General features: G+C 42.6%; 2 protein-coding genes across 5 annotated transcripts in view; both read right to left on the reverse strand.

The window, feature by feature from the left end:
- LOC146821632 (uncharacterized) overlaps window positions 1-25,670 on the reverse strand; it is a 76,726-nt gene that overhangs the window by 3,989 nt on the left and 47,067 nt on the right. The window contains exon 2 of one of the 3 annotated variants that reach the window (XM_085612683.1): window positions 12,974-13,049. The exons of 1 other annotated variant lie outside the window; for it this stretch is intronic. Coding sequence is in view for 1 of the 2 variants with exons in the window: in XM_085612682.1 (XP_085468808.1) it covers window positions 12,928-12,994 (67 nt within the window). In the remaining variant the exon portion in view is untranslated. Of the gene's footprint in view, window positions 1-12,927; window positions 13,050-25,670 lie in introns of all 3 variants that reach the window. One more of the 3 variants, XM_085612682.1, reaches the window with a different exon arrangement.
- LOC146821633 (uncharacterized) overlaps window positions 1-25,670 on the reverse strand; it is a 76,726-nt gene that overhangs the window by 3,989 nt on the left and 47,067 nt on the right. The gene's annotated exons all lie outside the window — the stretch shown is intronic.

Genomic DNA, 25,670 nt, shown 5'->3' on the forward strand with positions numbered 1-25,670 from the left:
AGGTCTATGAGAACCTGGCATTTACTATCTAGGTGAATATCCCTACTAGTATATGCATGACTTTTGGTGGGCCGTCTCACCTTTCGAGCAGACGGTGCCCCTCCCCAATCCAGGGCAGGGAATGGGGCAATAATGCCAACTACACAGCATATGCAGTTTCTCGTGTGGGTTTTGTGCTAGAGGGCCCTGTACTTTGTTCAGCTTTGTACCTCACCCATACATAATGTATTCCTTTCTTACTTGTGATACTGGTACAGTGAGTTTGACATTTTAACAGTATTTTGATCCTATTCGCCATTCTGCATTAAGTGGACCTGAACTTACCAGCTTAAGCTGTCTTGCTCGATGTGGAATAAGTATTCAATGCACTGGAGTTGCCATTATATGCAGGAAGTTCTCAGTTGCATGGGCTAAGGGAAATCTTCTTAAGCTTGTTTACATGGGACATATGACTTGTGTGATTTTCGAAGGCAGCAAGCAAAGGTGGGGCCCCCAACAGGGTGCCGGCTGTATCCCATGAAATATTTTTTGTGCATCGAGCGTTGGTTTGTATATTTCAAGAGTTTCACACTTCACCCCTAGTGCGGTCTTTATACACGGGGGAGATCCCTTTTAATATCCCTTTAGGCTGACAACACTGTGATATATGTTAAAAATTTAGAGACCAAGTTAATGCTCATTATCAGGAAAGACATCAACTCTAGTGGCTACTCAGGTCTACAATGAAATAGGAACATATCCAAATTGTCATCATACACAATACTAGTGTTTTTGTGGGTGAATAGCCACTCAAGTGGAAGCCTGATGAAGTGAAATATTTGGAGATTCTGTGAACCAGGGACAAAGTCCACCACAATTTAACTGTTGACGTTTTTGTGCAGTTTATATTTTTGTGCATTAACAATGTGCAGAATGAGGATTCACTTTCAAATTTACACGTAGACTGACATGATACTGCTGCCTATGAAACTATTTTTAGGTTGAGCCTAAGGGCAGCACATATGCGCTGCTCGCTCGGAGAGGCATGCTGCATTAGGGTATGTTCTTGAAGCGTCTCCCATTCTCCGCCCATATTTGTAATTGGCTTATGTCATTGCCCTTCATAAATGCTAGCTTCTGATTCGTAAGTAGGCTTGTTAGTCCCTCCTTGGTACCGCCTTTTCTCAGTTTGTTACCGCCCATAAGGACTGGACCTTTAATTTGGCTAGTCACACAGTTGGCGTTATATGTGGGTGAGCACCATTTTGTTTATTGACTATGGGGATAAACAATGGTGGCTGCTTTTTTGTTTGTATTTGCAGCGTGCCCACCGCTTCTCGTATAGAGCGCTATGCCGCTCTAACTTTAAAATCGGCTGCCCCCTACCCCCACAGCACTGGCTGCAAAGCTTTTTAATTATTACTACTTTTTAGAAGAACGCAGCGTTCACTTCATGGACCCCATTCGTTCTTTTTACAAAAAATGTGCATGCTGAGCGTGGCTTCTGCTTTAGGAACGCCACACTAAGTTTAATGTTTTAATTTTTCTAACTGTAATGTTGAGCGCGGCGCCCGCTTCAGGGACACCGCGCTGTACATTACAATAGGTCTGTCTGACTGGAATGAACCTTCATTGTTCACTTCCCATAACTGTGGATGGCCCTTTCAAATCACTTTCACAGGGAAATAACTTGTGCTGTTTATCACACATGGAGAGTGAGAGAATGAACGACACAGTTGCGTTCTCCCGTCCAACAATTTTTATCACAATGAGCAACTGTTCTAGAAGAGTAGAAGATAATAGTCATCCGTTGTGGTGGAGAATTCTTCCAAAACCCAACTGTCAGATGGAATATCAAAGATATTGAAGTAAAAGCCTCACTCACATAATAGTGACATGCTTCATCATAGGCTATTACTCCACACCCAGAGAAGATGGTACTCTCCGGGCGGACTCAACCACAAATATACTGGGAGTTCTTAGATAAGTGGGTACTGGTTAAGCAGGGAACCAGATTCTAATTAAAAATACCTACGAGTATCCCTTCACTCGATCCTTTATTCTTGGGTACTCTTGGTATTGCTAAAAACTTCGTGATGGGGTTATTTTGAATCAAATTTGATTCAAATGTACCCTCAATTTGCTGCCAACATGTTTCGGCCCTATAACTAGCCCAGTCGGGTCTGGGGGCCTTCGTCAGGGCGATAAATATACTTTTCCTTTATATATCCGACGGCAGACGATGTGTCCCGAATAGGTGGTTCAGCGGGTGTCCTCTTTGACGAATGTGTGACTACAAGAGATCACCCCTACACATGAGATCTGCATGGTGCAAGTAGGCATCTCCCAGTAGAAAAACTACTGGCGTCGGAATACGAACACGCTAAGGTGAGTGCAGTAGGCCTCACTCTCGGGGTGCATGTAAAAACGTGCATGGACACACGGCAGGGATATATAAAGGAAAAGTATATTTATCGCCCTGACGAAGGCCCCCAGACCCGACTGGGCTAGTTATAGGGCCGAAACATGTTGGCAGCAAATTGAGGGTACATTTGAATCAAATTTGATTCAAAATAACCCCATCACGAAGTTTTTAGCAATACCAAGAGTACCCAAGAATAAAGGATCGAGTGAAGGGATACTCGTAGGTATTTTTAATTAGAATCTGGTTCCCTGCTTAACCAGTACCCACTTATCTAAGAACTCCCAGTATATTTGTGGTTGAGTCCGCCCGGAGAGTACCATCTTCTCTGGGTGTGGAGTAATAGCCTATGATGAAGCATGTCACTATTATGTGAGTGAGGCTTTTACTTCAATATCTTTGATATTCCATCTGACAGTTGGGTTTTGGAAGAATTCTCCACCACAACGGATGACTATTATCTTCTACTCTTCTAGAACAGTTGCTCATTGTGATAAAAAAAATAAATAAATAAAAAATAACTTGTGCTGCCAGAGAGCAGCGCGCCCTGGCTGGGGTCTCTGGAAGCAGCGTGCGCTGTCAGGTACTCTCTGGAAAGGAGTGTACAGGACCTAGCAGTCTCTGAATTGAAGTACGCACCGCATGGCGCTCTCTGGGTTCAGTTCCTGTTGCTCTTTGAAAGCAGTAAGCAACGCCTGTTATTCAAGTCTGAGGTTCTCTGTGGCACATACAGTGCTGGTATTTAGGCACTGCCTGGTGCTCTCTGGGGGCAGTGTTTGTTTTATTTGCTGGCTGAAAGCAGTGCGAAACGCCAGATATTCCCTGCAATTAAGTGTGCAGTATCGTATGCTCTCTGCATGGACGTGCAGTGTCTGGTAGTCCCTGGAAGGGAGTGTATAGTGACTGGTGCGGTCTCGAAGCAGTGTGCAGGTCTGGTGCTCTCTGTAGGGGAGGCTTCAGTGACCGCTGCTCTCTGGGGACAGTGTGACGTGCCCTGCAGGGAGCGTGTGTACAGAGCCCGGTGGTCACTGTAAGGGAGTGTGCACCGCATGGCGCTCCCTCGCAGGGATAAGTTCACTTTCTGATGCAGCACCTGTTATTCCCTTCAGTGTGCAGTGTCTGACAGGGAGTGTGGAGTAATCGTTTCTCAGCTCTCCAAGTGCAGAGTGAAGTCCTTGGTAATCGTTCCCTGGGATGCAGAGTACAGGGAGGGTTCACCCAGGCACCGCTTAGACAGCACCAGGGCATCTCTGGCAAAATTGTGCAATTCCGGGCACTCTCTGGCACAGAGTGAGTAGTCAGAAAAACCAGTTTAAGAAAGGGTCTGAGGGATCACACAACCAACCTGGACAAGTCCCCCTACTGACAATGTCTCAACACGAAAGTCCAGAGGTAGAAAACTACACAAACACAAAACAAAACCAAATGGGCTCAAAGTGCCTGAATGTGACTAAACTAAAGCCAAGCTAACAAAGTCCTTACCAAGAGGACATAATCCCATCACCCACCGTGGTGGCATGCTTCATCATATGGGATCTCCTCTCAACCAAACCTAGTTTGGCTGAGGAGCTACTACTCCCAGTGTAAAGCTATGGGAGGAGCTCGCAGATGTTTTAATCTACGCTGATGGAATGTGATCTCCTAAAGATCGATGAAGTGAGGTGAATATAAGCAGTGCAGTGTAAAGAAAGTAAGTTAAAATTGACTACAGGAACACAAATAACTTTAATCAGGAATATCCCTGTGCCAACGTTAAAAACAAAGTAATAGCGCGGACTGGCCCAATGACCAAACGCACTAACAAAAAGCAGAGGACGGTCTACATGTTTCAGCCTATACCGATCAAAATTTTTTGGATCTAGGCTTTCATCAGGACCATTATAACAAAAACGACTGCACCTACACCGAAGTGCAAGAAGCAACAACTTGTACTAGTGTTTAAATGGAAACAGGCCGATACACCAACCTTGTACCGCAGGATCAAATTCAATAGTTTAAAGTATCATGTCAGTCACAGAGGTAAGTACCCGTAATTAAATCGGGACTACGCCTGCTGCTCCTCGTAACAACTCCGGGCGTGAGACAACGCTCTTTCCAGCGCTGCCCCGGGCCTCCTTCCTGAATGCTAGTGGCGGCCTAGAGTGAGTAGTTCCTGGCACAACCAGGCAGAGGAAATCAGCCAGAGGCCGCATCTTCCCGATCGCTTCTTATCCATGCTGTTTTTCCCTTAATTAACGCAAAAATAAACATGCAGCTTTTTCACCCCAAACGGTGTCTGGCTACAGTTCCGTATGAAACTTTTTCACATGGAACCTTTTGAGAGTGTTAATGTCTGTTCTCAATAGGGGATGGTATCGCCGTATTGTCGTTCGTCTAATTTGTGTCGGTTTGGTGACCTTGTGAATGGCCATGACACACCTCACCCTTTGTAAGGAAAATTAAAAGAAATATATATCTTGAGTAACTGCCCCGTATTAAGCAACCAGGCCCCTCCATCACCTCATATGCAGATAAGGCTTTGAAATAGAAATATTTTTGCTCCCTACTTTTGAAGGCTGAATATAAAATACTTGTTTTGCATAACAAAGTAGTTCTCATTCCTGATGAAAATATTTTAATATGATTAAACATTAACATTTTCATTGTAAACATTATGTACTTTCTTAATGTATGTCATACTTTATTTGTATATGGAAATTCCCATGCATGAAAATATATATTTAATAGTAAGAAAAATGCATGGCTGATCTCATTTAATGTATACATAATATTAGGTTAGTGCATATGGAAGCTTAGGTAGAGTTATTTGTATCCATCCCTTTTCTGTTGTTTTTTCCCAATTGTAGAGAGTAAAACAGGCCAGGATCATGCTGATTTTGAAAACTTTCCTCTACAACACACAACCACTTCCTACCCATTGGCTACTTCTATCATCTAAAGATGACTGAGTTGACCTTCACAATACCACCTCTTCTGCTAACCAAGTTCTACCAGCTCCCACTCCATTGCTGGATCCATAATCTTCAGGTAAATGCCTCCTCCCTCAACTTTACTTAACCATGCACCACTCTATCCAGCTTTTATACTATATCCATAATCTGCAGATACCTTCTTCCCTTCCCTTTCACTATCATCCTCCTCTCTACTGCCACCACCACCAAGGCACCTAGCACCTCTAGTCGCTCATCTGTGTAGAGTGGTCTTCCTTTTCCCCAATAGACTACACCACCAAAACACACCACCATAACCTACCCCTTGGATAATTACATCATCTCAAGACAAATACCTTCAATGTCACTACCAGCCACTCTACTGCATGAGCACCCACTACAGCCAAACATATGTAGGAAATTAACACTGCCTCGTCTCAGCCACATCAACCACAGCCAAAGTCACTGGCACCTAAAGGCCATAATTTCTGGAGAAGTGATGTGTGCTGCACTGCCTGCCGCCATCCTCAACTAAACGTCTTCCTACCTCCCAACAATGTCCATCATCTCACAATGTGTAACTACGCCTTAGCTTCAGGCCTCATTAACCGTCCCTCTACACCACCACTACTCCTCCCTGCCAAGTCTAGCCGAACAATGCTTTATACTCACTCTCAATGTCTGTACGCCCCTGGCTGTGGTTCAGGACACATACCTTAAGGGAGGGTGTTTTTTATCAAAAGCTATCAACTGGGAAGCAAGCTCAGATAGAATGTGTGAATGAATAAAACACGCGTAGTGACTTGTACCCTGAAGTTGGGTTTCACGGTCGCACTAAACAAAAACCTTGCTTCTTAAGAGTCATCCATTAAGAAAAGATGCTCGAGACACACACAGACTGCTGAATGAAAAAAAAAAAACATGTTGCTTTACTTGAGATTACCATGCATACGGCAGAAAATCTATTCCATCATTATGTAGGCACATAATGATGGGAGACAGAATCTTAAACCCCGCTATGAGGGTATACTTATGCTAACACAGACGCTGTTCTGCAGCTCTCACAGACCATCACCAGCCACCTTCCGCCTCTTTGACCAGCATTAGTCACTCAAGGCTTATTTAAATCGCATCAGCATTGCAGACATGCAGAGAGAACTCCGAGCCCAGTTCCAATTGGAACCAGATGTCCAAATGTTTCCCTTTTAATTATGTTTTCAATCATTAATTTTGATTTCAAGGAATTAACACCCAGCCACTGCCAGCCTTCTCTGTGAGCAGAAACCTTCACTGTGGCAAATTGTAAGAGCTAGGGACCCCACTTTCTGGGAATAAGCATACATTCAGCTATTTAAGCCTTGATCGACCTCTTCCAAGCACTCTAATCTTCGACTGCGCTCGACTGTGGGTTCATTTTTTTAGGTCGAACCTCAGCGAGGCATGCTGCATTGGAGTATGCAGTGGAAGCTCCTCCCCTCTCCACCCATATTGGTCATTGGCTTGTGTCACTGTCCTTCATAAATGTTGGCTTCTGATTAGTAAATAGGTTTGTTAGTCCCTCCCTGCTCCCACCTTGTCTGCATTTGTAACTTCCCATGAGGACTGGACCTTGTACTTCTGTTACATAGTACGTCTTATTTAGTCTGTAAGCACCATTTTCTTTAAAGAGATTCTAGTACTGCAGGCATGACATGCTTTCCTACAGGATTCAGCACGTCAAGCGCTTTCACTTGCAAAGCAGCCCAGGACAATCGCGGCACAGTTTAAAGACAATTAAAATGCAAAGGGGTGATCGAAGATGCGTCGAGGCTCATTTGTGTGAAACTGGGGGCAGGGGTTATTTGACATAAAAAGGACATGTGAAATTGCAGTGGAATGCGTGTATGTGCATTTGGCATAGCAGTGACATAATTGGAACTCTTGTGAATGTTTTTATTACGGTTTGTTTTCCGCCAACGCTTGACTTCTTAAAGTGGTCATCTGTCTTGTTAGACATCGGAGATTCGGTGTAATAATGCCGAAAGGTGAAACGCCGTCCTGGTTTTGAATCTGAGACATGCTACATACATGTCCTTTTTTCAGCTTTGTGATGGTATCGTCTGTCAGTCCACCTGGGCGTGTGTTGGGAGTCGGAGGGGATTCTAAAAAAGAGTTCAGTAACAAAATATTCTGGTGTAAGGTGAGAGACACACAGCAATACGATCAGGACGGTTTATCACAGTAAATTTAGAATTTATGTAAGTCAATTTAAGTGTTTTAAATTTTTTTTTTAGAAGGGTAATTTATAACGTGTTCTAAGACCGCCCAGTCTTCTCCAATTCTCACCGTTTCGCTCCGTAAAACTGCTTGAAAGGGTTAATTATATTTTTATTTTCTTATTTTACTATGATCTAGAAACTACTTTTTCTCACTAGATGTAGCAGCACACACGTCACCCGTGGAACAGCGAATCAAGTTAAAGAAACATTTATACTGCAGCAGCAACATGGAGTTTGGGTCCTGTTTAAAGTAGACCACAGAAAACAGTTCAGTGGGCAGCGAGGCATGGCTTATGTAATTGGGCAGAACTAGGCAGCACACTGCACAGTGCTTTCTTCTGTTAGAGATATTTGCATTGTGCATACATACAGGTTCATGGGTCTCAATCGGTACATGCAGAATCACAAGATGTGCTAGTCAATTGTATTATCCTATTTACAGAGAGCCTTAATGGCACTGATTCTTTGTGCATCTGTAAATTAATATTTCTGTACGGCAACTTTCAAATTTTTACAATAAAACTTTTTTTTTTTTAATTTGTGATCTAGAACGCAATTAGAGTCTGTAATTACTTAACTGACTGTTTTTAGGTCTCGCCTGAGCCAGTGGGCATGCGCTGCCCTGCGAGGCTTCTTGTAAGGACTTTAAACTCTGAACACATGCTTGTGTGTGTGCTTTTTTTCCCCCTCACATCCTATTGGCCTTTGCGTGCGTCTTTCTAAGAAAGACAGCACGCAATTGGCCAAAGGAAGGTGCATGTCCCACCTCCTCTCTCCCCTGGCCTAGGGAGCTCGGGAGTGAGCAGCGGCCCCGCACTGTCCCTGCTGCGTTCCTTAAATTCTTTTAAGAAATGCGCGCGCGCACCACTCGCGGGCTTTGGGGCTCTACAGGCAACCAAATTAAAAGGCCATCGCAGGCTCTGGAGGGCAATCGACGGGTGGCATTGTGCTACATTTAGCTGAAATAGCAAGGGCCATATACGGAGTGTACTGTTTCGAGTCACGTAGGGATATTCAGTTTATTTAAAAGAAATATACTCCCAGCAATTTCAAACTTCACTGCCCGAGATTTCCATTAGCTTCACGATTGACACTTCAGGTTGGCACCCCACGCTTTTGATATCCGCATTTTGTGTTAAAAAAAGTAAATATACCCAACTGCCTCCTGCCCCTGACCACATTTCTGACAGCAAGGGTCTGAAGAAAAATAGTGACATCATGTTATGTCAGATACTTTTAGTTTTTTGCTTTACTTTAGTGCATACTTATATTAGGGGTACCAAACACGCTCATCTGAAGAAAAGGTACTATGGTAATAAAAACACAATAGATGCAGCATTTAGTCCATACTTTACGCTCATTAGGCACAAAGTAATGAATGAAAAACCATGCGTCAGACTGGCTGTTTAGAAGAGGGGCTTGTCATAGAGCAGTGATTATCGCCAGATATTATTACACTATACAAAAAACAATGTTTTCTTCAGAGGCTCCCATTAGGTATCGAATGTTTGTTCACCCCACCCCCGCTCCTTCATTCTCCATCTGCCACAGGCCACCATTTGCGATGAACTATTGATCCCCTCCTCCTGCAAGCATCCCTTTAGTGTGTCTGGCTATGGTGAATTTAGTTCAAATGCATTTCGGTCTTATAGCAGATAGCTACAAATTAAAGGTTTCACTGCAACTAAACTGATTTTTCTGATCACTGTTAAAATGATTTAGCTTCTGGTAACAAACTGCAACAAATTTTTATTACTTGTGATTAAAATATCATAAATATTTACTCTATTCATTTTGTTTTTCTACTATACAATCCCAACACCATGTTGCATATATCCAAAGACGCACCGGGCTCTCACCATGAGACGGGAAAACAGAAGGTAATCTAAAGTGATGTGCTGATAAAGATGCCTTTGTATCTCCGAGTATCGATACCAATCCGGTTCTATGAGCGGTGCCCCAGGACCTCTTTCCAGCTAGGTGGCCTAGAACACTCCGCTGATTAACCCATTCTCAAAGCCATTTGCACATACGAGTCTCACATAAGAAAATAGCGTTTTTTTGGGAAATGCAAAATCTGGTTTGGGATTAAAGTCTGTATTAGCACCTTGTGCAATATTACCACCAGGAGGTCTAATATTAGGCATTTCAAATTCTTCTCCAGGGGTGGAGAATAAGTGTTGCAGAGCGGAATTACGTGGGCTATGGACATTCAGACACATCAGTATCCCGTAAACAGTCAATTTACACTTGTGAAGGGTAGGAGCAAACTATTTTCTGGGTTACGAAGGTGAATGAAAAACACCCCAAAATTGATATTGGGAGGGCTTGGGGGTGGTGGTGGAGGGAGGGTTGGGGGGGGGGGGGTGGGTATTTGAGAAATGGTTTCTTCAGGGAGAAATATATTTACTATTTGACGGAAAGTGCAATCTCACACATGTGAAGCATTTTTTCCATGCACAATTGTATTGTACGCAAAATGCAACTCAGAGTGAGGATAGCCCTTCTAATGGTTGTAAGTAGGATGTGAGAACAAGTCCCGACTCTACGACTGTAGCAAAATTCCAGTAGTAGTCTTGGAAAGCTTTGTAAATCCCTAAAGTTTATAAACTATGTGCAATTGCGAGGCACTAAACTGGTGCGCAGATTTCAAAGTTTTGTTTCGTGAATGTGCACGTGGAACGGAGTGAAAATGAAGATTTAAAGAACCGCATGGAAATTACAGCTCAAACTAAAAAACACGCGTGCTATTATTTCCTTACTCTTTTGTCGCCCACTGTAGATATTCCAATTTTTTCCTTGGGAAGTACTAACATTCATTATCTCTTCGTTTCCAGATGCATTGATTACACGCTCAGATTAAAATCGGAAAACTAACGTATACAAATCCAGCATCTGAATCGTTGAGAGAATTCAGCACTAGTTGTAATCGGTAACGCTAAGCCTGTCAAGATCAAAACTGCCACAACCATTACAAAGCAGCAATAAATCAGCGAACACAATTTTGCCTTCATTAGGCTGCGAGGCAAAGGTAAAACTATTATAATACAAATGGAATGCAATCTCTCTCAATAACAAGCATTGGCATAGCCAATAGGTCTCGCCTTTGGGACCTTATAAGTGTTTAACCATGCACCAAGGATATTGGGCTGCATAACTTAATTATAAGGTCCGAAAAGCGAGACCTATTGGCTATGCCAATGCTTGTTTTAATATGCTGTAAGGTGCTTAATCTAGGGGATATATTGGCTCATGAAACGGAGGTTTAACACCGCCTTCGATTCATCCACCTGTTGATGCGCTGCAAAGGTGATATTTTGGGGTATGAGTTATCTGCTCCCACTTAAGTTTGGGACAGCCTTGGAGAATCTCAAAGCAGGGACCGAACACTGAATAAGATTGTCTACTGCAATGCAGGGCCGAATATAGTTTGCAACAATGGTAATATTACCTAGAATTTTGTACTTCTTTAATAATCTCCTGATACACATACCCAATACGTTTCTTTTGCCAGCTCTTGCAGGTGCTCCATTGATTGATTATAGCGCAAATTTAATGGGAAGTTCTTCCCCAGCTTATGAAAAAAGGGGTAATGGCGGTAATAGACTTTTCTATATTATCTGGTCGCACAGGAGTGAAATACAAAGTACTGTCTGAGTGCACAGATCCCCCTAACGCGTGAGTAGATGGAGACGTTTTTGGCTTAACTTTGCTCGCTATACTCAAGAAAATGAAGACTAGCAACAGTTAGGAGAGATGATGTAGATGTGATTGAGGTAACTGGCTGGGCGTAGTGGGAGCTAGCGAAGCAGACTGGATGTGTAATGCCTTACTTGCCATTATTAAAAACATAGTATAATCCTCTTCTGCCCCTCACCACATGCTGGAAACAAATGGCAAAAAGATGCTGGAGATATTGGCATAAATGTAGTGGCTGAATTGTTTCCCAACAGGTTCTTCCTGGACTTTGCAGAATACAGATGTAGGTATGGCATGACCGCAATGGCGCTACTGCTGTTTATATAGATGAAGGCAGGCTACAAAAGCCATCTCCCAAGAATAACTCAGCCCCTTTCCAGAACTCAACATAAGTGCTAAAATGATTTAAAGAGGAAGGTGCTTTTAGGACAAGCTTCAAGTATGCAGAGTTAGATGGAAATAGGAAGGTCTAAAACTATGGGCTTAAGCCCACATGGAAAGAGGTGTTAGGGTATTAAATAACCAATGCAAGTTGGACATACTGTTGTAGGCCAGATAAAGCTATTTTAATTACAGAAAGAAAAAATTGATTACATTTCAGTGTGTTCATGGATTTACCTTACTCTGGAGTGTATGGCTAGATTGTGAGAGGGCATTGTACACTAAAAAGAAAAAAGGAAAAAAACAAAACGGAGGACGATAACGTTTTTTTCTTCATATTACATGGCTCTATTCTCCAGAGTTTAAATTCTAGAGCGAGGAACTTGATTTGTTAGCTAAGAAGTCTGAAATTGCAGTTGTTCTACTCCCTGTGCTGGCCCAACTGTGTGATCCCTTAACAGTGTATACACTTATGTCATGGCCCTTCTCGTTGCTAAAATGCAAGTGGTGATGCATTGGATGAAAGCCAAACTTTCTACACATACAGATACACTTGAGCACATGGTGTATTGTAATGAGAGAATATCTGAATACACGGACACTGCGCATTGCAAAGCACAGGTCAAATATTGCGGAAGGTCGTTCAGATTTTTTTTGCTGTTACTGGAAAGACTCACTTTTGTAAGCCTGCAATAGATCATATTTCAGAACATATCTATTATTTGTAGTACTTAAAGTATCTCCTTTGAGATGCCTTGCTATACAAATATACGTTTTGTGTTGAAGCTTGAATGAAGAGTACTGGATGATGAAGGTGGGCAGTGTATGATATGTTGCATTTTGTGTTCCATATTGCTATGAATCTGTAATATTTTAATACAAAATCTTGAAATAGAATTAAAAAATCAAACTATGTCCTACTTAAGACCTACTCGTAACTTTAATTGTACTGTTTAATATATTTAAATAAAATAAGATTTATCACAAGATATGTTCACGTAAAGTGTCAGGTACATTTTGCAATTCATACTATGGATTCATCTATAGATGAAATATACTCAATATGTCTAATATACCCATTTTAATCTATTATTATCCGTTGCTTGACTAATTCAGTTTAGAAATTTATATTTGTTGTCGCCAAACAGAGCATAGTCATCAAACCCATTGGCCAAGTTGTATATGCTTATTAGCTACATCTTTATATAAACTATGCAGTTCCTTTTATCCCTTACAGTAACAAACCTGGTCATCATACCTGGCGCTACTGATGCTTTACTGTGCCCGAGAAAATTACAGCATACCTGCAGCAGCCCTGAGATCATTTCATGCCCATGAAGCACAGTGACGAAATCTCCATCAACAAGAGGACAGCGACATCTGTGAACATCAGGAGGTGGTAAATATGTAAATTCTCTCAATTCTCTCTTAATCACTGTAATGGATCAGCCCTTTCTTTTTCATACCACACGCAGAATAATAAGTGATTATGATAATTTTGTTTTAGTACATTTAGGTATGCAGAGTTTAAAATATCTTTATTCTTCCTTCAATATCTGTTTACTGCAATTGATGTGATTAGAACCTACTAATTGTGGTTATATCTGTGGCTATATACACAATTTCACGTACATTATCATACTTTCTTTTCTGCAGTTACAATTAAAAATATAATTTTTTACTGTTATCAAATATTCTAAAGCTATTACTAGCAAAATATTGCACCTTCATGGTTTGCATTCAGGTATATTATAGCATGGAGCCAAGTTTTAGCCACACCAACGGAAAGCACTCAAATGCCCTAGTTAGATCTGGATTTACACTGCTGCATCAGCTACACTTCAAAATAACAGTAACACAGAAACTACTAATAAATCTATCCAGCAAGCCCTTTGGTACTATTGTTATGCACTATTGGGAGATGTACTACAAACAGGAACATTTATTTATATTTGCTCTTCTGCCACAAATATAATGTTTTGTATTGATTCCAGGCTATAAATCAAAGGTTTGCCAATCACAGTGCCACCCTCGCCAGTGGCTTCTTTGACTTCCCAGAAAATTAATATCTATGCAGACTGGCTCCCAATCCACATTCTAATTTCGTTGAAGACAGTCACATTTACAGATAAATATAGAAGACAATCACTGTTAACCAGTGTAACTCCCCACAAAGGAGATTGCATTAGGCAATGGACCTTGAAAATAAAAGCCATTCTGCATTGGTCCTAAGTAAAGTGCAGCATATGGCCACTTCAGAAAGAGTGAAACTCATACTGCCATGTCAACTGGCAATCCACCTTGTGAGCCATTCTTAGTTAAACACATTTCTTCTCAACTATGCCATTGCATGGCTTACCCCAATTCAAATACAAAGTGACTGTGAAATGGGTAACTGGTGAGCTGGAAAGTGTAGGCACTGCATGATAGCACATGAAAAAAAAAACATACACTAATAACATGCTCCACAAAGTTACCATGTCCCATTGCTGGCTTAAGATACTCCACTTTCCAACAAACGTATTCCTTATTCAAACTCTCCCTGCATCAGGCAAGGTAACAGCCAAATGGGTAGAGAGCTATAGGCAACTACATGACATTGGTGTGGAGGTTAAAGGGTGTTTAGACAGTGCAGAGCCATGGCCCCTCATTAGATGTTCAGAGATCACCTAACAAACATGTCAGCCTTGAGGGCACCATTTCTCATACGATGCTACACCAATGTAAGTATACAGAAACATACGAATCAAAATTGATGCAGTATAAGAGAGGCAAATGCGGAAAGACTCATTTTCTTTTCCAAGTTTCTTGCATCTATAGCAAGACCCTTGTCTGTTCTAGTGTAGGTACTACATTCATGTGATCCAGATTCAGCCATAATGCGGTTTTGTTTTTAGGTCTCGCCTACGCAGCGCGCATTCGCTGCATAGGAGGAGACTTTTAGGAATAGATTCAGTTTTTGGCCCCAAAACGTGGACGCGTTGCATTGCTTTCAATGGCAACGCGTGCACGTTTGGCGATTCCCTTGCGGGAGCGAGCTTTGAACCCATCTGTTTGTAATTAACAGATGGTTCCTCCTCGCTCCCGCAAGGGAAACAGGCGCAGTGGGCTTAGAGGCTGCCCACATTGCTTACCATCGGTAAGCTTCATTGTCCCTTTCATTTCCTCACTTATCATTGGTCTTCTACTGTAGTCTTCATTCGTTGTCCCTCTCCTTGTGTCCTTCCGCTGCTCATTTTCTTGGGCGCACTATGTTTCTATGTTCAAGCACACTACCAGAGTGTGTCTTTTTTAGATAACCCCCTCTTGTACTTCTCATCATTCTGTGTTCTTTTCGCCCTCCCATCATCCGGGCAATGTGTTGGTGCTTTCCTCCACACTCCCTCCCCATTCATGTTGGTGCTTGCCCCTGCCCTCATTCTCTCCCCCTCCCTTGTCTGTGTTGCTGCTTGCCCCTTACCCTCTATCTCTCCACAGTGTTGCGGCTCGCCACCACCCTCATTCTGTCCCTTGTCCGTGTGGCTGCTTGCCCGCCACACACCTTCACTTCATTGTATGTGTTGTTACTAACACTCTTATCCGTTTTGCTGCTTGCCTCCCCGCAATACTCGCTCTGTCTTCCTGCTTGCTTCACCCCCTTCCTCCCTCATCCTTGTTGCCACTTGCCTCCCACCTTCCTACTGTAACTAAAACGTGCTATGGCGCAGATACTGATGACTGTGTCAAAGGGCTCCACCCAATGCCCTCTGTTGCAGTGTTGCCTCCACGCACTCCCTCTCAATAGCATTTAAATAACAAGCATTGGCATAGCCAATAGGTCTCGCCTTTGTGACTTTATAAGTGTTTAGCCATGCAACAGTTAATGTTGTTTCACCAAGGATATTGTGCTGCATAACTAAATACTTATAAGATCCCAAAAGCGAGACCTATTGTCTATACCAATGCTTGTCATGTATAGTCTTCAGGGAAGGCGCTTGTTCATTCTGGGCAAGGCAATAATTCTCACCTGTGGCTTTCTTTAAGACTATTAACTGGAATCCCTCATTTGTGACACCCTCTCCTGTGGTACAAACCTTCTGCCAGGCATTCCCATTTCATAGTGCAGGTGTGGGCGTTCACATTATCTCTGTGAAACAGAAGCAGTCACAGTTCAATTGCATGGGTTGTGAATGCTTGTATACCTGTTTTACATTTTCTCTAGCGGTGTTAATATTATGAAGTTGGATATACCATAAATTCAGTCTCTTTTGGAAACTTAAGCTCAGAGACTGAAACTTCATTTTGTATTGCATTTTCTTGTGCCTGTATCCAAGTCTGTTGGTCTCTCCTTAAGCATATAAACTACTGTATTCCATTTCTGAAAAGTCGTTTTTAGTTGACCAGTGGTTATAACATTTGAAAAATCTAGAATGGTTTTCCGACGTGGTTTGTTTCTCTCCTTCATCTTGCACTTTAGACCGAGCATAGTAGCTTACTGGCTTTTTAGTGTTTTTATTTTTGGATGATAAAGCATTTGCACCACAACAAAACGGTCTACTAGAACTTGGTGGAGCAAGACAGCTAAATAAATATACCTGTAATGAAGATTGAAGAATGGCAATATAGCCGAGTATGCATTACACATAAAATTCAGTATTTTGTGCGAATAAAGAAATACATTCGGCACTGGCCTGGTGCCAAAAAACACAGCGAGGTAAGTGAGGTAGTCCAAGACAATTAGGGGAGTCTTGTTGCCTGTGTAGCTCAGCTACACAAGTCATCGAGGCTGGAGAGACTGCACCTTGAGGCTTGAATGCCTGCAGTTTGCTGTGAAGACAGTTTTACGAACGAGGTGCTGGTATTTCATGAATACAGATGGGATCATAGGGTGCCTGCGGGCAGAGACATGACTGGGAGTTTTCAATAACAACACTCATGTTTACATGCGTCACTGAGGTCATGGGAGAAAAAGAGGTGCTGTGTACTGCCTTAAAGACAATGATGAGACAATTAAAAGGTTTCCTATATTTAGCAAGTACCTAATGCAGAAGGAAAGGCAAAGAGGGAGCCATATGAACATAAGCTGTTTGAACACTTACAGAAGAAATTTACTTGATAAAGAAGATGATGATATGAGAGGAGGGATCGGATCTCAGATTCTTAACAAAGGGGATTAATGACAAATTTAAAGCACTGTGAGTAGATTACGGCGAGGACAGAAGTTTGAAGAATTAAGAAAGGTAGACCAATATACTGGAGGTGTGTGCAAGGGGCTTGATGAATTGAGGCATACAAGTGTGTATGAGTCACACAAGGAAAGCGGATAGGGATATGAGAATGAGCCTGATGGAAGAGGTGGGCCATGAGAAGTGTAATAAGGGTGTTTCTGAGGAGTGAAATATAGCGGAGGGAAAGACAACTGCTAACAGAGAAGGCTGGGTGGATGCTGGGCCAGGGGCTGCCACACCATCATTTTGATAGATCTGGAGAACGAAATGAAAGTGAGTTGATGAGGGCGTGGCAATGGACGCATTTCAGAAGCTGAAAGGCAGCGCGGCGGTGGTTCAGGGTTAATTTTATTTATTTTTTTTAGTAAAAGCGCAACAATGGAGTCCCTTGGCTCTAAATAACTTCCTTTGGAGGCCTACCCTTGCAGTTTTGTTTGGATTAGGAAAAAGGGCAGGTTTTATTGCTTTCCTGAACTTTAATAATGGTTACAGAGATCTGATTTCTGGATGGATGCAGTTCCATAGCTTAACTCCTTGTCTCTTCAAGGCCCTGCCGCCCGATTTTTTAGGTCGAGCCTGGCCAGTGCATACACTGCTCTGCGAGGCACGCTGTATTCAGGTACGGGTTTGAAGTTCCGCCCACTTTGCACCCATACTTTTCTTTGGTTTGTGTCATTGTTCACTGTAAACTGTGGCTGTTCATTGGTCAATAGGCTTAGTCCCTCCTTAGTACCACCTTGTCTCATTTTGAAACCTCCCATGGCGACAGCCCCCGTTACGTGTGTTCTTATTCGGTAGGCTTTAATTACAGCCTCCGAGCAGAATTATCTCAAATAGCTTTGTCCTGCCTGCACTCTCTCGCCTAACGCTTTTTAAAACAAAGCACAGGCGCCGAACTCATTTGTGAAGCAATAGGTCTCGAATTTGCAAGAGTATAAACTATTGGCATTGTAAATGACAACGACTTTTATTTATCTGTTTTAAAAACAACACATACATAAAAAGGCATGGTCATTTACTATAGTAACAAAAAAGCCTCGGTTCTCTGCAAGATACTAGAAGATAGCGGTTTAATGTCAAACAACAAAAAATACACTGGGGAGGGATCCCTTTAAGGACGAATACCCTAACCCACCATAGGTGGCATGCTTGATCATATGGGTTTCTCCTCCCAGTGGTAAACCTAGTCCCACTGAGGGCTACAACCTACTCACAGTGAGGAAGGAGCTCAGGGATGTTTTATGGTGTTTCTACACACTCTCATGGATGCTAAAATCCCATAGATGGATAATACTATGGCGAGGAAGCAGCGCAAGTGCAATGTGCATCAAAAAGTGGTGAAATTAAAACTACCTAGTGGGGGCAAAAAATACTTTATTCGCTTGCTCACACTGGTAGGGTTAAAAACAGTGCAGCAAGCAGTATGGATTTGAACTGCTTTGTATCATAAAAAGGTCGACATGTTTCTTCCTAAGTGTCACAACAGGTATCTAGGCTTTCATCAGGACCGGAAGGTTTAAAGCTGCTGCTGTGTGAAAGTGAAAAAATGGAGAAAAGAGATAGGGATACTAAACCAGTACTCCTATTTATCCTTTTCGGATTCTACTGGTTGTACCTGTATGAGTGAGACAAAACAAAGACAGACACCACAAGTCGAACACTCAGTAAACAGTTATCTAAAAGAAATTGTGCTACTGGAGAAGGGAAAGCATTCTATCTCCTCAAACCCAATAGGTATTCATATCTACTTCAATAGATCCACTTACCCAATGTGTTGGATAAGCGGCCACACCTCAGCCTGGCAACAGATATGGGAAGGGGCAACACAATACAAACATGTGCCAAACATTGAAAAGCTAAATGTTGACACTGAAACAGACAAAGTCTGTTGATCACAAATGTACACAGTCTAAATAAAGGAAGACAGAAGACACTCTATGGTCATGAGTTACTTCACAAATAAGTGTGGGTTATGTTGCTAAAGTCCACATCAAGTGACATTAGTAATCAACCAGAGACGCCAGGGAACGTTGTTGATAGATGGTGATGCGATCTCTAGAGATTTCTGTTTATTTAAAGATGTTAATACAATACCGTGTGACCAAACAAGATGTGAGCTGTATAACCATGCAGGTCACTTTTAAAAAAAAAGATAGAACCCATGCATGATAAATTAGGGTTTACCCAGGGCAAGCCAAATGATATTGTCGGAGCTGCCATGCTGAAAATCAATGCTATTGGGGTGTCATGGAACTGACAGATACTCTCAAGGTACAGGCTCTCTTAGTACAAGGACACATTCAATCATAGCTATGATACAAATTTAGGTGAAACAAAACCTCAGTGAGCACTCAGAGGCACTTACCGCTCCATCGGTACCCCGTCGTGGTACATGAGCTGCGACCGGAGGTACCGGCGGGAAATAATCTGGGGTATAAGTACTCTCCAGAAACTGGTGCCTCTTCGCTGATTGCATCGCGCTCACCTGTGCATGGACCCATAGGTGACTAATGCAGGTGCCTGTGTGTGTGGACCTCGCGGCAAACTGCATATGTATTTAAAGGTGTGACATACTGCACATGTCTGTTTGAGACACCGTGTCAAGACGCATAGCCACTCTTTTGAGAAAACTTTGTTGCACGTCCCGCTGAGTGCAATGCTTTTTTTGTTATAAAAGATACAGAGATCGACTGTGTTGTAATGTGGTGACATGTATATACCACATTATTAGTAGAATGCAAATTGAGACAGGGCTTTATTGTACACACAAACTGAGTATAGCGCTACTCTGTCGTAGCAGAAAGTGCGATGAACCGCCATGTTTTGGTTTAACCAGCTCATAACTCATCATTGATAGACTACCTACTCAAGAACGTGCAGAATGCCACCATTAGTGGGGCAAAAGAGACAGGATAGTCTTAATGTATACCAAAAAAGATGATGAAGTATGATAAATAAAAACATTGGTGAGGTATGATCAATAAAAATAGCGCACCACCACATGTCTATGTTGCACCCTGAATTGTGGAAAACAGAGAACCATGAGTATGGCTATTGAAGGAGTTCTTGTGCTACCAGTGTATGGCAGAGAACTACCGGACAAATTAGTGGTTATCGGTATAGTCTATAATGTAAATGAGAATATGTAAGGATTCAGCAATTATGGATTTATAATGCTAACCAAGGAATAATAGTCATTGAGACGGGTGGTATCACTCTTCAGTCTATGCACCCACCGTTGTTCTCTTCAGAACAACAATTTAGAAATGTCTGTGATGTGGGCAGGAATCAGGGGTTGTTCCAGGACTGTCCAAGTTCAGGTCTCCTTCAGTGTGATTCATGTCGAGAAAATGATTAGTCATCTTGGTAGAGCGCTTTTTGCATCAAATTGTGCTTTTGTGCTCCAATATCCTTGTCTTGATCTTACGCGTCGTCATACCCACGTAGTTTAACCCACATGGGCATGTGATCAAGTATATCAGTTTATCACTGTTGCAGTTTGTATGTTTTGTCAACATCCACGGTCTGTTAGTTCCATTGTCAATCTCAGTTGTCCGTTTTGTCTGTGGGCGCACGGCACAGGATCCACAAGGAAAGTGTCCTTTGATAGGTGGTAGACCCCACAGGATTTCTTGATCAGATGGTCTATTGGGTGTGTGCCGGGTGTGCACTACCTGATCTTTGATATTAGTGCTCCTCTTGAAGGCAAATAGCGGGCGAGGCAAAAGTTTGTTTCCAATATTGAGAATTCTCCAATGTCTGAGAATGCTCTTTATCTGGTTTGAATAACTACAGAAGGTGTTAATACACGTAAGCCTAGATTGTTCTTCTTACGGAGGTATCACTGCGATCAGAGCCTCTCTGTTATTCGCAGTACGCTTTCTTGATCTACGAATAGTACTCGCAGGATAATTCTTTTTTTTAAGTTGAGAAGTAAGATTACTGGCATGTTCATCATATTTCTCCATGGAGGAACAATTTCTCCTAATCCGTAGAAATTGCCCAAAGGGCAGATTCTCACGGAGAGCCTTGGGATGGTAGGTCAGATATGAGAGGAGTGAGTTACGAGCCATCGGTTTCCTATATAACTCCTTCCCTACTCCTGCTCCCTCAGGAAATATCCGAATGTCAAGAAGGGGAGACTGGTATTGGAAAAATCAAAGGTGAATTTAAGAAAATCATTTTTGGTGTTGAGTCACAGGTGAAAAGAAGTGATAGTATCAGGGGCACCCCCTCCATACCAGAAACAGATAGTGTATGTAGCGTTTCCACACGCAGATTTGTTTGAGGTAGGGGTTGTGTTCTTGTAGAATCTCTGTCTGTTCAAAGTGGTGTACATCGAGATTTGCCAGGTTTGGGGCGAAGACACTGCCCATCGAAGTACCTGATGTTTGTAAATAAAGATAATCTTCAAATTTGAATAAGTTCTCTGTCATTGCCAGACGTGCACATGCCATGATACAGCGCACTGGAGTAATGCGGTCGCTGGGATTGATGTTCAATAGTGTCACCACTGTGACAAGGGTCTCCTCCTGCGGTATGCAGGTATACAGGAATTCAACATCAAACGAGACCAGGTAATCCTGTTCTACATCAAAGGAGATTCGGGCAAGCAGACGTAGTAGATCCTTTGTGTCTTGGATGCAAGTTAGCATCTTATGTACCAATGGGCGCAGAAAAAAGTCAACAAAGGTTGACAAGGGCTCCAAGATAGACCCGATGCCGGAAATAATCGGCCTCCCTGGTCGTGGTCGCTGTTCTTTGTGTATTTTCGGCAATACATAAAAGTAAGGGATGATGGGAAAGGGTGTGACCAGAAATGATGCTTCTTGTACAGTAATCCAACCTTCTTCCTTTGCTTCGTCCACCATCCTTTTTATTTCTGCGGATAGACGATTAGTGGGGTCCTTCCTTAGTGGTCTGTAGAACCTACGGTTGTCAAGTTGTCGAAGGCACTCAGCTCTGTACGTAGGGGTGTCAAGAATAACTATAGATTCCCCTTTGTCCGCCGGCTTCATAACGATGGAGTCATCTACGGATAGTTGTTAGAGTGCCAATCGTTCCTGTTTTGGTAAATTCTGGAAAGCTCTAGTGTCTTTTTCAAAAACGTCCGTTACGTCTTGTAGCACGGCTTTTTCAAAGGTTGCGATCTGTGCTGAAATCAGATAGGCAGGAGGGTTGAATGTTGACCGTGGTTTTAATCCTGTGTTCTTTGTGTCCACTTCTTGTTCGTTCGCAGGCTTATCCCGGAAAAAAGACCGTAACCTGATTTTGCGAAAGAAGGAAGCCAGTTCCTGTTTAATCTGGAATGTATCTAGGGGGACTAGGTTTCCCACTCGGGGGAGAAACCCATATGATGAAGCATGCCACCTATGGTGATTGAGAGCTTTTCGTCCTTAAAGGGATCTCTCCCCAGTGTATTTTTTGTTGCGAGACATTTAGCCACTATCTACTAGTATCTTGCGCATTTGCACAGACCAGAGGTTTATTTGTGTTACTAATATATTTGGATAGGGGATATCTTTCTTGCAGGTCTATAAACGCTTTCCCTTGGACCCTCCTCTCCTGTTTTTGTGTTATTAATACTGTGCGGCTACGGCCGCGGGTCCTTCTCTTGGTAGTCCTAAATAATTTCTGACATCATTATACCGCTCAAATCCCTTGTATGTACTGTTTGTTTATATCCTTTTGTGACACAGACTAGAGTAAGCACTTTCGACACTCTTCGATATGGCAGAGTTTTTAGGGCTAACCTATGATGATGCTGTTGCCCAAGCAATAAGAACAACAGCAAGTATCATAGACACTGCTCCAAACACAAGTTCCGCCCCAAGTGATGACTGGGCTAAACTACTGGTACTGAAACGTTCGCATTCCCGCATATACATACACGGTGCAATTATGACCGAATATTTAAGAGGCAATTGCGCACCAACTGGCCTTACTATCACTAATGCAGCACGTTTGTTTTTAGAAGACAAATCTTTTTTGAAAGTGTGGTCCCTTATCGCCTGGTGATGTACAAGGGACTGGATTATACTGATTATTAATACTGCAAAATGCATTGTGGATACCATCCTGATCGAGATACAGACATTAGAATCCCAGATAAAATCAGTATTGGTCACCTCGGTGTACAAAAAACACGCAGACGAAACAAAAAACAATAAGGAATTTAAAGATTCAGTCCTTGCAACCAAAATAACTAAATTTAAGAAGGACCTTGCAAAATTTGCATTTGACAAAGTGTACCCTTACACTAATGACACCTATGTACCTCCCCAATTTAATGCAACAGGTAAGAGATACGGGTCAAACTACTCTACTTCAGCTGGTGAAGAAGGATCAACTGACTTGGATTCCTCAACAAACTAGGGTGGAGAGGATCCAAAAGAAGGACTAGGGGTCAGAAACAAGGAGGATACTTTGTCCGGCACCAATTCAATGGTGGCCACCGGGCCCCTATGGTTTCCAGCAACCACAGTTTCAACCAACTATGGATCCTTTTCAACCATACAACATGGTTCCTAACCAGCCTTTTTTAGGGTATGACCAAGGCCTCTCAAGGGGCCGCAGAAGAAACCAACCAGCAAATGTGCACTGGAGCTCACCACCGGCCTCCAGGACCACACGCAGCATGACCAAACCCCCTGTCCAACCAGGGAGCAGCAACGAGGTGATTTGATCGTCAACTTGAGCAATCGTGCACTAACAGCTGATGAGACAGCTGTCCTAAATAGTGGCTTGGGGTTTGTTCCAATGTATAAAGGAAATACATTCCAGATTAAACAGGAACTGGCTTCCTTCGTTCGCAAAATCCGGTTACGGTCTTTCTTCCAGGATAAGCCTGCGAACGAACAAGAAGAGGACACAAAGAACACAGGACTGAGACTACGGACAACATTCAACCCTCCTGCCCATCTGATTCCAGCACAGATCACAACCTTTGAAAAAGCTGCGCTACAAGACGTAAGGGACCTTTTTGAAAAAGACATTAGACATTTCCAGAATTTACCAAAACAGGACCGATTGACACTCCAACAACTATCCGGAGATGACTCCATCGTTGTGAAACCAGCGGACAAAGGGGGAGCTATAGTTATTCTTGACGCCCCTACGTACAGAGGTGAGTGACTTCGACAACCGTAGGTTCTACAGACCACTAAGGATGGACCCCACTAATCGTCTATCAGCAGAAATAAAAAGGATTGTGGACAAAGCAAAGGAAGAAGGTTGGATTACTGTACAAGAAGCATAATTTCTGGTCACACCCTTTCCCATCATCCCTTACTTTTATGTATTGCCGAAAATACAAAAAGAACAGCGACCACCACGAGGGAGGCCGATTATTTCCGGCATCTGGTCTATCTTGGAGCCCTTGAAAACCTTTGTTGACTTTTTTCTGCGAAAACCAAAGGAAATGATGGACGGAGTATTGAACATTGCAAACACTCACCCCCAGTCAACTGATCTGGGTTTAATCCATCACTGTTCTTTAGCCCACTCTGCCACCCCAGACTTTTTTCTGCGCCCATTGAAACTTAAGATGCCAACTTACTTCCAAGACACAAAGGATCTACTACGTCTGCTTGCCGAAATCTACTTTGATGTAAAACAGGATTACCTGTTCTCGTTTGATGTTGAATCCCTGTATACCTGCATACCGCTGGAGGAGACCCATGTCACAGTGGAGATACTATGGAACATCAATCTCTAGTGCACTTTATCATGGTCTGTGCACGTCTGGCAATGACAGAGAACTTTTTCAAATTTGAAGATTATCTTTATTTACAAACATCAGGGACTTCGATGGGCATTGTCTTCGCCCCAAGCTTGGCAAATCTCTTTGTACACCACTTGCAACAGACAGATTCTACAAGAACACAACCCCTACCTAAAACACATCCACGTGTGGAAACGCTACATAGACGTTGTGTTTGTGGTATGGAGGGGTGCCCCTGATACAATCACTTCTTTTCACCAGTGGCTCAACACTAAAAATGAGTTTCTTAAATTCACCTTTGAGTTTTCCAATACCAGTCTCCCCTTTCTTGACATTCGGATATTTCCTGAGGGAGCAGGAGTAAGGACGGAGTTATGTAGGAAACCGATGGCTCGTAACTCACTCCTCTCATATCAGAGCCACCATCCTAAGGCTCTCCGTGAGAATCTGCCCTTGGGCAATTTCTGCGGTTTAGGAGAAATATGATGAACATGCCAGTAATCTTACTTTTCAACTTAAAGAAAAGAACTATCCTGTAAGTACTATTCGTAGATAAAGAAAGCGTGCTGCGAATAACAGAGGCTCTGATCGCAGTGATGCCTCCAAAAGAAGAACAATCTACGCTTACGCGTGTTAACACCTTCTGTAGTAATTCAAACCAGAAAAAAAAAAGAGCATTCCCAGACATTGGAGAATTCTCAGTATTGGAAACAAACTTTTGCCTCGCCCGCTGTTTGCCTTCCAGAGGAGCACTAATATCAAAGATCAGGTAGTGCACACCCGGCCCACGCCCAATAGACCATCTGATCAAGAAACCCTGTGGGGTCTACCACCTATCAAAGGACTCTTTCCTTGTGGATCCTGTGCCGTGCGCCCACAGACAAAACGGACAACGGAGATTGACATTGGAACTAACAGACCGTGGATGTTGACAAAACATACAAACTGCAATAACCACTCATTTGTCCGGTAGTTCTCTGCCATACACTGTTAGCATAAGAACTCCTTCAATAGCCATAAACATGGTTCTCTGTTTTCCACAATTTAGGGTGCTACATAGACATATGGTGG

Source organism: Triturus cristatus, chromosome 6, assembly GCF_964204655.1.
Source record: "Triturus cristatus chromosome 6, aTriCri1.1, whole genome shotgun sequence".
Classification (NCBI taxonomy): Eukaryota; Metazoa; Chordata; class Amphibia; order Caudata; family Salamandridae; genus Triturus; species Triturus cristatus.